At 39.9% G+C, this 14673-nt stretch overlaps 1 protein-coding gene across 1 annotated transcript; it reads left to right on the forward strand.

Annotated features, from left to right (window-relative positions):
* The first annotated feature begins 231 nt into the window (after nucleotides 1-231).
* LOC131254103 (peroxidase P7-like) lies at nucleotides 232-9892 on the forward strand. The gene is made up of 4 exons (XM_058255116.1): nucleotides 232-456; nucleotides 6899-7090; nucleotides 7391-7556; nucleotides 9501-9892. The coding sequence occupies exons 1-4, from the start codon at nucleotides 244-246 to the stop codon at nucleotides 9890-9892; spliced, it is 963 nt and encodes a 320-aa protein (XP_058111099.1). The 5' UTR covers nucleotides 232-243.
* The last annotated feature ends 4781 nt before the right edge of the window (nucleotides 9893-14673 follow it).

Genomic DNA, 14673 nt, shown 5'->3' on the forward strand with positions numbered 1-14673 from the left:
TTTCAATTACCTTTGAGGCTGTCAATGTAGGCACGCGTGTTTGAGGTCCTGACTACTCTCAAGTCCGCCCACCAAGAACGCATCATATGGGTCGCATGGAGTTGGTGAACTGCCATTGCCAGACACTTTCTTCCCATGCATGGTGGGCCCCACACATGACAAGACTCCAAAACCCAATATATATAGATACCATCACAACCGTTCCTCACACGACTACTACTACTACTACCACTAACACTAGCAATGGCTGCTTCTTTGTCCATGGCCTTGGCCAACTTGTGCTTTCTTTTGCTCCTCCTAAGCAGCTCCAAGGCCGAGCTCTCCACTAACTACTACTCAAAATCGTGTCCGTCTGTTTTCACCACGGTGAAATCCATCGTCCAATCTGCAATCTCGAAAGAGCGTCAGATGGGTGCCTCGCTCCTGCGCCTGCACTTCCATGATTGCTTTGTCAATGTAAATATTCTCAATCGACTCATACACTGCATGTAGGTTAAGCTTAACATACGATGTGGGGCCACCATGATGTGCTTATGACATGCAATCCGTCCATCACGTGGAATCACTACTTCTACTTGGTGTCCGAAGATCAAGTGGATCCAAAACTCAGGCGGGCCACACAATGAAGTCACATGGAGTGGCCCACTCGAATTTTGGAATGCAGGGGGGGCATCTTCTCGGTGGAATGAATGGCATATGCAAAATACTGCAGAACCCACACAGGCTCGAAGGTTTTTAATGATGGGTGACTCCACGCAACTATTCCCTATGGTGTGGCCCACCTGATGTTTGAATCGGCTTATTTCTTTTTCTTTTTTTTTTTCTTTTTTTTTTTTTTTTTTTTTTGCCAAGGAGGACACGAGAGGCGCAATCGATCCACTGATTGGAGGTTACTCACACATCACGGTGGGCCCCACACATTGAATTGTAGGTGAAGCTTTTTAGTGGATCCAGCCTCCACTGTGTGTGTGTCTATATATATATATATATATATGGAAATGGTACTATGAGGTCGACCTCATGGGAACTTCCCATGAGGTCAAGCTGTGTGGGACCCACCGTGATGTGTGTAGAACATCTACCCCATCCGTCAGATACACAATTCTATGGTGGGCCACGGTCTTAAAAATCAAGTCAATCCATGACCTGGGTGGGCCACACCACATACAACAGTTGACAGGGGTTACCATCCCATTAAAACACTCATAATCATTTATTGGGCTCACCAAGATGTGTTTCACAAACCTAGCCTATCTATTGTGTGTATACGTCCCACTTGGATGAGGGACCAAGCCAAGTTTCAGCTGCATCCAAAACTCATGTGAGCCCTACCAAGTGCTTTTATATGTTTTAAGGATGTCTTCACATATTTTTAGATGGTATGGCCCACCTGAGTTTTGTATACAACTGATTTTTGGAATATCCCATAACCTAAAGGGGACCCATCAAACGCACATACGGGGTAGATGTTCGATCTCACGGGAAGTTCCCATGAGGTCGACCTCATATGGGAAAAGGTACTATGCGCTCGACCTCACGAGTCCATCCCATGAGGTCGAGTTGTGTGAGCCCCACCGTGATGCATTTTGAAAATCTACCCCATCAGTCAGATGCACCATTCCATCGTGGGCTAGGTCTCAAAAATCAAGTCAATCCATGACTTGTGTGGGCCACACCACATACAGAAGTGGAGAGGGGCCATGTACCATTAAAACATTCATAACCATTTTTTGGGCCCACTGAGATGTAGTTTGCAAATCCAGCCCATCCATTATGTGTGTCCCACTTGGATGAGGGTTCAGACCAAGTTTCAGACGCATGAAAATTTCAGGTGGGCCCCACCAAGTGCTTTTATATGTTTTAACGGTGTCTTCACATGATTTTAGATGGTATGGCCCACCTGAGTTCCGTATACAGCTGATTTTTGGGATATCCCATAATTTAAAGGGGACCCATCAAATGCACGGTGTTGATGGTCGACACGCATCACGGTGGGGCCCACACAACTTGACCTCACGGGAGCTTATCGTGAGGTCGAGCGCATAGTACCTTTTCCCTATATATATATATATATATATATATATATATATATATATATATATATATATATATATATATATAGAGAGAGAGAGAGAGAGAGAGAGAGAGAGAGAGAGAGAGAGAGAGCCGGTCTCATACGAACTGTACCGCATGTAATTTATGTGTGAGCCTTCATATACACCATAGGATGAGGAAAGCGGCTGAGATTCCACTTCGTTGAGGGAGGAAGAGTCTTCGAAGAAAAGACTCACGGGAAACGAGAAAGTCTTTTCCATGAAGATTCTGCACAAGTATTCTTTGTGGAGCTTACTATGATGTTTGTGATAAATTCAACCCGTTCATCCATTTTCTAAGATTATTATAAGACTTGCTACAGAAAATCAGATGGATACAAAAGTCAAGTGTGCCGCACTAGAGGAAACAGTTTTGATTCAGTCACCACTGTTGAAATATTTTTAATGCCACGAAAGTTTCTTATCATGCTAATTTTTTATTGTTTTCACTTCATCCCAGTGGGAATGATCTTGTAAACCATTTGGATGGCATAAACCGTTTGGATGGCATATAAAAATCAAGGTAGAGCCTTAGGAAAGTTTCAACGATAGAAAACTATTTCCCCATTTTTCCCTCATATATGGCCCACTTGACTTTTGAATCCATATCATTTTCCCCATTTTCCCCCATTTTTCCCTCTTATATAGCCCACTTAATGAGCTCGAAAAATGGATGGACAGGATGGATTTATCAAAAACATCATGGTGGACCCCGCCTACATCCCAACGCAGGAATAGCAGGAAATCCACGTACATCCGGGCGCAGATTAGATACTGACAAGGTCAATAGCCAAATTGCTACTGAAGTGACGTTCCCAAGCTCTGTGGACCCCACCATGATGCGTGTGTTGTATCCATACCATCCAAAAATTTGTAGAGATCGTTTTATGGCATGAGAAAAAGAATGAGATAGATCGAACGTTCAAGTGGACCCACTAAAGAAAACCGTGGGATCAGTCACATCCACCATTGAAACTAGGGCCCACCATGATGTATTTTTTAGATCCAACCTATTTATAAGTTAACATAGAGATAAATGAAGTGAAAACAAAAATATAAGCTTGATCGGAAAATTCTATGGCCCCTAAGAATTTTTGAACGGTGGGTGTCACTGTCCCCACTATTTTCTTTGGTGGGATCCACTTGAACTTTAGATCAATCTCATTCTTTTTCTAATACCATAAAATGATCTCTGCAAATTGTTGGACGGTATGGATACAACACAGGCATCATGGTGGGGTCCACAGAACTTCGTGATGTCACTTTAATAGCCATTAGGCTGGTGACCTTGTCAGTATCTAATCCGCGCCCCGTCCATCCGCGTCCCTCTCTGAAACAGAATGGAAGTGGATTGGTTGGTGTAGCACACATCAGTTATATAGCTGGTGCATTGATGTCAGCAAGTTCTATGGGTCCCATTATGAGGTATGTGTTATATCCAAAACATCCATCCATTTGGCAAGCTCTTCTTAATGCTTGAGCCGAAAGATAAGACAAATATAAAGATCAAGTGAACCACACTGCAAAAAGTAGTTGGGGATTGAACATCTACCATGGAAACCCTTTTGGGGGTCACAAAAGTTTCTGATCAATATGAAATTTGTTTTCCTCTGGATCTATGTATTTGTGATCTTATTAACAGATTAAACGGAAAATAAACGTCATAGTAGGCCCTACGACTTTTTTAATGGTGAAAATCATTATCCACTCTGCTATTTTTGGTGTGGTCCATTTAAGCTTTACATATAATTCATTTTTTGTTCAATGCTCTAAATTGATCTTGAAAACTGGATAAACAGTGTGGATATAATAAATAAATCATTATGGGGCCCATGTAACTTTAATCTGACAGGAAGTTATAGCATGTGATGTGGCCCCAAAAAGTTTTTAACAGTCAACACTCATTCAACATTGTTTCATGTAATGTGGTCCAGTTGAGATTAGGATATACCTTGTTTTTTATTTCATACAATAAAATGATCTGAAAAAATAGATAGACCGCATGGATGAAACACATACATCATGGTGGGGCCCACAGAGAACCGACCATCAGCCATTGGCTAGTGGCATAGGGAGTAGCCAATCCGTTTGCCAACATGGGAAGCGGATTACGCTTAGAATACGGATCCTCTGTTTGAGTATTGTTACAATTTAATTGGACCGTGTGATTGGGTAATTGCATCTGTGATTGAGATGGACCAATCAGTATTCAGCAAATGAGGAAAAAAGCATGAAAGTCGGGATGCTGTAATGGACCCACCACAAAAAACAGTGGGGAAGTGATTCCCACGGTTGAAACTATCCTAATGCTCTCCATAATGCTTATTTGAAATCTAACATGTTCAAAAGTTAAAAAATACAAAGGAGGGAAAACACAAATATTAGCTTGATCTAAAACTTCTGTGGCCTTTAGAAGTTTTTAACGGTGGATGTCACTGTCCCCACTGTTTTCTGTGCTAGGGTCCATTGGAGATTTGGATTTAACTTATTCTTTGGATATTACCCTAAAATGATCTCTCCAAATGGATGAAAGGTGTGGATACAAAACATACATCATGGTGGGCCCACGGAAATTGGTGACGTCACTTCGTAGCAAGTCTCGCTTCTCAACCTTTTAGTATCTAATCTGCGTCCGGAGAGTCGTGCTTTTGCAAACAGAGGATCGTACTGAGTAAACTCCGTGGGTCCACCATGATTTATTTATTTTATCCCCTCCGTCCATTCATTTTACTTGATAATAATTTTAGGGATTGACACAAAAAATCAGGCATATTAAATGTTCAAATTGACCACAGCATTGGAAATAGTTGAATTGAACATCCACCTTTCAAAATTTTCCTGAGAGTCACGTAAGTTTTGAATCAAGCTTATATTTGTGTTTTACCTTCATCCATGTTGTATAATCTTATGAACATGTTGGATGATAAATAAACATCACTATGGAGCCTATAAAGTGTATGATCCAATTGATCTGTGCATGTGCTTCAATTATGGGCTCAACACCGTAAACTTCAACTGTGGCCACTAAATTCCCACTGTTTCCTCTAATGTAGCCCATTTAATATTTGGAACCTCCTCATTCTTGGTCACATAACCTAAAATGATTTTAAAAAATCGATGGATAGGCTGGATTTATTACAAACATCATAGTAGGCCCACACAAAATCCTTTCGCATGATCTTCATGCAAAAGGCTTTCTCCTCCGGCAATTTCAAATTTCTCTCCGTGATTGTAGGAGTCTTTTCTTCTAAGACTCTCTCTCTCTCTCTCTCTCTCTCTCTCTCTCTCTCTCTCTCAATCTAAAAGTCGCACGTAATCTAGACCATATGTCAGATCCTACGATTGACATCAAGGTTCGCATGTAATAACGTGCGAACCAGTGCGCAGGTGAGCATTCCTCTCTCTCTCTCTCTCTCTCTCTCTCTCTCTATATATATATATATATATATATATATATATATATACACACACACACACACACACACGAGGTCGAGCTATGCGGGCCCCACTGTGAAGTGTGTTGAACAACTATCCCATCAGCCAGATGCACCATGGGCCATGTGCTTAAAAATCAAGTCAATCCATGACTTGGGTGGGCCACACCACAAACAACACTTGAGAAGTCTTAACCTCCCATTAAAACATTCAAAATCGTATATTGGGCCCACTGAGATTTGGTTCACAAATCCAGACCATCCATCATGTGCATCTCACTTGGATGAGGGGTCAGGCTAAGTTTCAGCCACATCCAAAACTTAGATGGGCCCCACAAAGTGATTTTATATGTTTTAGGCATGTTTTCACATTATTTTAGATGGTATGGCCTACCTGAATTCCAGGTAAGGTTGATTTTTGGCATATCCCATAACCTAAAGGGGATCCATCAAATGCACGGCATTGATGTTTGACAAACATCAAGGTGGGGCCCATACAGCTCGCCTCATGGGAAGTTCCCATGAGGTCGACCTCATAGTACCATTTCCATATATATATATATATATACTTCTTATGCAAACCAGTTCGTACGTACTAGGTACACACTTTTTTGAGAACCCATTCTACCTGATGTGGATTCAAAATCTGAACCGTTCATGTGAAGCAACACCTCGTGAAACCCCCGGAGCCCAAGTTTTACTTTGATCTAAACTTTGATGGCCCATGAAAAATGAAAACATTTTCCTCCCTTGATTTGCATTTCTCTTTACTATGGCCCAACAGAATTTTAGATATGGGTAAAAATTTGTCACATGGGGTTTCATGGAATTCCGCATCACATGGACCAAGGAGTGATAGTTTATTTTGTAGCAATCTTCTCCTTGATAAAGTGACGGTTACTCTCTCTCTCTCTCTCTCTCTCTATATATATATATATATATAGAGAGAGAGAGAGAGAGAGAGAGAGAGAGAGAGTCACGCTCCCCTCGCACCTACGCACGTGCGCATCTTTGCACACGTGTCATGGGTGTCTAATCTGGACGGTCCAGTGATGCAGAATCCCTTGAAACCCTTTGTGACAAATTTTCACCCGATCTAAAATTCTGGTGGGCCATAGCAAAGATAAATGCAAATCAAGGAAGGAAACTGTTTTCATTTTTATGGCCCATCAAAGTTTTAGATCAAAGTAAAACTTGGTCCCGGGGTTTCACGAGGTGCTGCTTCACATGAATGGTTCAGATTTTGCATCCACATCACGTATGATGGGTTCTCAAAAAGTTCGTATGTAATACGTACACGCAAGTGAGCATTTCCATATATATATATACCCTTGTCTCACTTTTCATGTTTTGTGACCTTTCCTGATCTAGGGCTGTGATGGCTCGATCCTTCTCAAAGACACGTTGAGCTTCACCGGGGAGCAGAACGCATTCCCAAATCGAAAATCAGCCCGGGGATACAACGTGGTTGATGATATAAAATCTGCGGTAGAGAAAGAGTGTCCGGGGGTGGTGTCATGTGCTGACATTCTGGCAATCGCGGCAAGGGACTCTGTGGTCAAAGTAAGTACTGATTATGCATGCCTAACTATTACATTTAGACTGCATTGATCAGCTTCAAGTCTTCTTTCTTTTTTTTCTTTTTTTCTTTTTTTCTTTTTTTTTTTCTTTTTTTCTTTTTTAACACTTGGGCCACGTTTGGATGCACAAGCGAGTTGAATTGTGATAATTTTCCCTGGTATTCGTAGCCCTTAAATCGCAGTTACGATTCTTTTGAGTCCAAATGGGCACTTTGCATTATTTGGGTTGTGTTGTACTAATGAGTATTTTAAGGAAAAGTGACTCATGGGGGATGTGATGCAGCTAGGTGGGCCATCTTGGAATGTGAAGGTCGGAAGAAAGGATGCAAGGACAGCCAGCCAGGCAGCTTCTAATAGAGACATTCCCGCACCAACTTTTAGCCTTAACAACCTCAGCTCTAGCTTCCGAGCTCAAGGGCTCTCTACTAAGGACATGGTTGCCTTATCTGGTATGAAATCTCTCTCTCTCTCTCTCTCTCTCTCTCTCTCTCTCTCTCTCTCTCTCTCTCATCATGGGTAGTCCACAACACAAGAATCCCATTGATTGTGTTAATGGCCCCAGAATTCAAACCACCGTTGAGTAGGCATTGACACAGACAGAGGGAAGGATGTGATGAGATCTATCACCATCTTCCTCAGGGATAACTACTCTGAATACACGGAGCTTCCATGGACTCTCACAAAGATTCCTCGATTCCACAAGGGAAGAAAATAGAAATAAATTATAATAATTCGAAAAAAATTGTTTGATTATTAAAAAAATGAAATTACAGTACTTTAAATAGTAAACTCAAACCTAACTTCCTAAAAATGTGACTTACTGTAAATAGTAAACTTACTATTTATAGACCATCATGATTCCTACTAAACTATCCAATGTGGCCTTCCCATGTTATTCTCTTAATTTTTCTAAGCCCTTTTCATGTTGGGCACAAGTCTTAAAACTCAAAGGATCAAAAGTTATGATCAAATTAAAACTTACTATTTATAGTAAAAATGAAAATAAAAAGTACTTTCAACCATCGATCCGATGGAATCTCGCAAATCCAGCGTGGGCAACCCTGCGTAGGGTTTGTTGGCTAAACTAGCTTCTCCAACTCTAAAATCATATATGATATGTCAAAAAACTTGTTCCGGTTAGCAAGATACGTTTGTTTTAAGGTTTTGATGGTCCTGATCACCTCTGCCTCTGATCGGCCCTTCTCTGGTCGATCTTTGCCATGAAAATGTCTGCAACCTACTCTACATCAGGCATGATCATGGGTGGCCCAAAATACAAGTATCACAACAATTTTGTTAATGGCCCCAGCATCCAACCCACCATTTAGTGGGCATGATCATGGGTGGCCCACAATACAAAATCATATCAAATATGTTAATGGCCCTAGGATCCATATCACCATTTAGTGGGCATGATAATGGTTGGCCCATAATACAACAATCACGTCGATCAGGGACAATCTTCTCATCCAATGATGTACTTCCATGTTGAATGTGGATGGATGAACATTCTCAACATTGAAAATTCACTTGAAGCTATGATCAGATGGTCAAGATCCTCCACTAAGTATCAATTTCTTACTAGAGCTTGGCAATGACATAGGAAAGGATGTGACGAGGTTGATCAACGTCTTCCTTAGGGATAACTACTTTGAATTCACCGAGCTTCTCTGACAGAGATTCCACGAATCCACGAGGGAAAAAAATAGAAATTAATTCTAATAAATTCGAAATAAATTGATTGATGTTAAAATAAAACAAAATTACAACCTTTTAAATAGTGAACTCAAACCTAGGATGAAGTTTTAGAATCAAACTCCAACTCAAACTCTCTTAAAAATGTGACTTACTATAAATAGTAAACTTACTTTTTATGTACTATTTATAGATTGTCATGATTCCTACTAGACTTCATGGTTTTCTACCAAAAATAGTAAGTGTCCCATTTGGCCTAACCAATTTATTATCTTACTTTTTCTAAGTCATTTTCATATTGGGCATGACTCTTAAAACTCAAAGGATCAAAAGTTATGATTGAATTAGAACTTACTAAAAACATACTTTTGACCGTCGATATGATGGAATCTTAAAATTTAGTGTGGGAAACCTGGTGTGATGGGTTGGTTGGCTAAAGTAGCTTCTCCTAACCCGAAATCATACATGATATGTCAAAAAAACTCATTTCCTTTTGTGAGATACGACTTTTTGAAGGTTCTTACAGTCTCGATCACTTTTGCCTCCGATGAGGGCTTCTCTCATCCATCTTGGCCATGAACATATCCGCAACCTACTCTATGTCAGTCCACTTAGGGTCCACTTGATGGTTGATTTGTGATCATGACTACTGTAATGATACAATCACCACTATAACACTCATGGATCGATTAAAACAGGTTCACATTCCATCGGCCAAGCACAGTGCAGCAAGTTCCGGGATCACATATACAATGATTCCAACATCGACAGCTCATTCGCTAATTCGCGACAGTTGAGCTGCCCAAGGGCCACCGGCCCAGGTGACAAAAATCTCGCGCCGCTCGATCTCCAAACACCAACCGTTTTCAACAACAACTACTACAAGAACCTCATCAACCAGCGTGGCCTACTCCACTCCGATCAAGAGCTATTCAACGGTGGATCTACCGACTCCCAGGTGAGATCATACAGTACCAATCCGAGCATATTCAATGCCGACTTTGCCGCGGCCATGATCAAGATGGGCAACATCAGGCCACTCACGGGCTCCAACGGAGAGATTAGGAAGAACTGTAAGAGGGTGAATTAAGAAAAATTCCATTCTCCAATCACAATAAATCTTGTTTGTGTTAAAAATAAGATTGAGATGTTTCTTGGTTTGTATAATTAGCGTGTTTGGACGAAATTTAATATTCAATTTGTGGATTATACACTTGATTATTAATGATTATCGGATGGATTTGATTATTAGGGATTAATGTTTCTTAGATGAATTTAAAATGCTAAATAGACAAGTTTGGTTTTTAAATTTTAATTTTTGGTGCATGCATTTTCTAATTCTTCTTCTCCCTTTTTGGTTGTTTGAAGTTGAAGTATGGTACTAAAACCTGGTGAGTTTACTCAAACTCGGCTGAGTTGACCCAGATAGACGAGATTACAAGCTGAGTCACTAGGAGACCTTGGCTGGTGATTGTTTATTACAACTATTTTTATATTCAAATGAGATTAATTACTTTAAATCATAGTTTAAATACTCGGATAAACTCGAATTGACTTGCCTAAGTCAACTCAATCAACCAGATTTTACCAAGACTTGAGAAAAACTTGATTAGGTCATAACTCAGTCGAAACTCGATAAAAGGTATATTATTTTATATCTTTTAAATATGAATTAATATTCAAAAAATTTAAAAAAGAAAAACTAAAATGAGTTTTAACACTCGGCTGAGTTTTCGAGTTGACTCGATTTAACTTGGTTTTTTTTTTTTTTTTTTATAAGAAAGGTGGGTGCACACCACCATATCATTGATATAAAAGATGCTTTACAACCATTCGGATGTGCCTGACAAGAAGAACTGGGCCACACCTATCATATAAACTAGGTCAAAATTAACCAGATAACTATATATAAAACAAAAGGAAAAACAGCCTATTGGAGACAATCACAGAACAAAGAACCACCTGAAACTGGGACATCTGGTCTCCGTTGCAAGATAGGGTGAGTAAGAGGAAACCATAAAATTTTCATGAAGATTGGGCTAAATTAGGTCAAATTAATGATTAATTTATGAAAATTAATCATAATAAGAGAACGGCCTGCCAAAACCACTTAAGGAGCTATGGAGCAATGTAAAGATAACACCAAATTAGCCAATTTTTAGTGCGCACAACACATGTTTTAGTGGAAGAAAGAATAAAGATCATTTAGATATGGTATCCTAAGAAGAAAACTCATTCGCGCAGTGGACTTAGAATGTACACGCAACTAAGGGAAAACTCATGACAAACAACTAAACACATGTGGTGTTGCAAAATAGGCCACAACCTTTTTAAGGGCTCATACAGTTATTTACATATCAATAAATGTGAGATTTCTTTCCAATTATCACCTAAAAATTTTATAAATAAAAGGAAGATTGAAGAGCTCAGGAAGATCACCTACTCAACACAACACAACTCTACAACATAACCCTACCTATCCTAAGTTAGCTCCTAGCTTAGCTCTTTGAATAGTCCAGTCCATCTATGCTGCTATATTAGACCGTCCCTAACTTAGGAGTAGTATAATTCTCTGTCTACGCCCACATTGCTAGACCAAAGAAAACTGTTTTCTTTTAGTGTAATTCTCTTCGTCTACGTGGAAATCGTCGAAACAAGGAAGACTTTAGCTTTAGGGCATTGTCATCTGTACCATAATCGCTGGATCACTAAGGATTTTCTCTTTCTCTGTAAATGTTTATTTTTTTTTATAAATATTTCTTTTCTTTTATTTTTATGTTATGTTAATCAATCAATCTCTACTATTATGATAAGAAAAAATTATTGTTGTTAACAGATGTCTTAAATTTGAGAAAATTCGACTAGCCCGATAAAGTTCGGCTGAAAGTCCAGCAACAATGTATTTTGAAACTTCTAAGAAATTCGACCAGTCAGAGGTCAAGTTTGACTAGTCGGAGATTACGTACTGTGCGCTTCGACTAGCCCGAGCTCTGGTTAGACTAGTCGGAGGTTATGCAAATTGTGATCAGACTGCGTAAATTTAAGGCGGATTCCAGACTATTCCAAGTTGGTGCGAAAGTATCTAGGGTTTCCTAATCTATAAATAAGAGTTCATAGGGCTATTCTAAAACATATTAAGGTTTCTTAAAGTATTCCAAAGGGTTTCTAGAAGGGGTTTTAGGGTTTCAAAGGGCGTAGCAAATGGTGAGATTCGAGGTTGCTCAAATCGGGTAAGTCCTTTCTCTTTGTAATTTATGTTTTCATAGTGGATTTTGTCATTTCGTGCCATGGTTTTTTCCCGAAAGGGTTTTCCACATTAAAACTTTGTATTCTCTTGTGTTTGCTTGGTCCTCTTGGATTGCTATCCTAGATCCATCTATGTATAATTACACAGCACAATCCCCAACAAGTGGTATTAAAGTAATCGTCAGGACAGATTTGAATATGTAGGATTAGCATTAATGAGAAGCACTAGCTATGATATTAAGAAGTACTCAGAGAAAAATAACTTTGAGTTATAGAAGATCAAGATGATCAGTTCCCTAACCAAGCAAGGTGAGGATGGTTCTCTTGAGGAGAAAAAGTCTACTATGACTGATGATGAATGGAATACTCTTAATAAGAAGGCCTTATCCTCGATCCGTTTATGACTCACGGATGAGGTCCTCTATAATGTTTTAAGGGAGAAAACTGCAACTGGTTTATAGGCGAAGTTATAGGATATTTATGCTAAAAAATCCGTTGAAAATCACCTACACTTAAAGCTACAGTTGTTCACCTTCAGATTGGCAGAGGGTGGAAATGTGGAGGCCCACATCAATAATTTTAATAAACTGATTTGCAAATTGCTGGACATGGAGGAAGTGATCAAAGATGAAGATCAGACATGTATATTGTTGAATACTTTACTGCCATCGTATAAATCATTCAGGGACTCATTGTGCGTTGGAAATAAAACCATAAGTGTGAACACCATTATCTCAGCCCTTCAAGGGAAGGTCATGAGAAAGATGAATGGTGGCTTGGGGTCATCTTCTGATGCACTGTTTACAAGGGGAAGAAATACTGAGCGAGGTACAGGATCTTCAAGACCTATAACCAAATCCAAGGGCAAGGGCAAAAGAAAACTAAAATGTTAAAACTGTTGGATTAATGGACACATGAAGAAGGATTGCACGAATCCTAAAACGAAGAAAGAAAACTCAGACGCTTCTTCCAAAAAAGCCAATGTTGTCAAATCTGATGAAAAAACAAATGGAGGTGATGTTTTGTCTGTGTCTATGGTTGGACACTTGCATGACAATCTTAGAGATGAGTGGATCCTTGACATAGGAGCATCATATCACATGACTCCTCATTGAAGTTGGTTCGCCAATTACAAGGAATGCGATGGTGGACAGGTCTTTGTGTGAACACTACGAAAAGGGGTCATCATACGCTCACTCCAGTTTGGGTCACTTATACCAATTTTATTAATATGAATTAAAAGATCATACTTTCATGTTCGTTGGGCTGAAGCCTGACCCAAGCTTATATTATATACCTAATATAATATATATATAATAAATATTATAACACAAGTCCCAAAGGAACAACGGGGCACAAGGTGACCCAACAAAAATACAAAAATGAATGGATGCCCTAAGGAAAAAGAACCGTACTTTGGCGATCCAACACCCATCACGATCCAAAGGGGCCGGTCACCGGAAGAAGAACTTGCCTCCTCCCAAAGGCAATCCGGCTCGAAATTCAGAACCAATAAGGTCTAGTTGGTAATTAAAACAACCCCCAGTGGGAGTGAGTGATCAACTCGGGGGCTATAGCTTAAGTCGCAATGAATTATAATAGAATTTAATGAAAAGCAAAATATAAACATCATTAATTGTAATGTGATCATGCGAAATATGATGTATGTCACCACAACGCTCACGAGGGAAAATCTAACGATCGCCAATGCAACACCGGTCGAACCTAAAGCGAGTGCCAACCTTAGCAAGTCAATGAATGATGATTTAACCAAGGGTTCTTAGTTAAGCCTTCATCAAAAATTTGGGAATCTAACCCTCGTAAAATGCCCAGAAGTTGCAGGCCAAGACCCTCCAAGTTGAGGCCGAGACCCCACGATCCTTACCCGTTGGGTTTTTCCCATCCCGATTCAAGCACAGGGGTCATGAATGTTGGAGTCGTCGCGTCACTACGGGAGCGACCTTGATAGACTCGGCCAATGGTCCTCACCTGTCCTAGCAGAGACTGGTCAATATTCCATCCAAATGGGCTACAATGGTAGTGGGGTGTTTCGTTTCTATACATATGTGAGCAAACAAGGTTAACAAACTAGGTGGGTCAGCCAGTGGACTAAACCGCACGAGCCCAGGCAAGTATGTGGCGGAACGACATCGGGTACAAGCGACCCATGTAGCCTGACTACTGCCGCCCACACATACTCGTCCAAACCCATGGGTTTAGCCTCAAGGTGGTCCTACCAACGGAACCACCTTCGCTCTTCTCATGTTCCTGACCAACCCAAGGGTAAGAATAATGACTTATAGCATGCCAACTACCAATGCCGCATCAAGCATATTCAATACCGTGATCTCATGTTACTCAACATACAATTCAAAATTTTCCTGCAAGCAAATCATTAATATTATAAATAAAGTGTATGTGTGTGGTGTGGGTTATTGAGGAAGTTAACACTTCCTCCATGTTGAGAAATCATATACACAAGAGTAATGAAATCATACGAAATATAAAGCAACAACGTATAAAAATCAACACGGCATGAGCATATGATCATCCATACATCGAATCATGTGAGAAACATAAACGACATCATGAGAGAGAGAGTCATACATATAAATCCATACCATT

Source organism: Magnolia sinica, chromosome 8 (genome assembly GCF_029962835.1).
Source record: "Magnolia sinica isolate HGM2019 chromosome 8, MsV1, whole genome shotgun sequence".
NCBI lineage: Eukaryota > Viridiplantae > Streptophyta > Magnoliopsida > Magnoliales > Magnoliaceae > Magnolia > Magnolia sinica.

Coding starts and splice junctions, on each gene's coding strand:
- LOC131254103 (XM_058255116.1), top strand. CDS start 244: ATGGCTGCTTCTTTGTCCATGGCCTTGGCCAACTTGTGCTTTCTTTTG. Junction 457..6,898: donor TCCATGATTGCTTTGTCAAT/GTAAATATTCTC, acceptor TTCCTGATCTAG/GGCTGTGATGGCTCGATCCT. Junction 7,091..7,390: donor CAAGGGACTCTGTGGTCAAA/GTAAGTACTGAT, acceptor GATGTGATGCAG/CTAGGTGGGCCATCTTGGAA.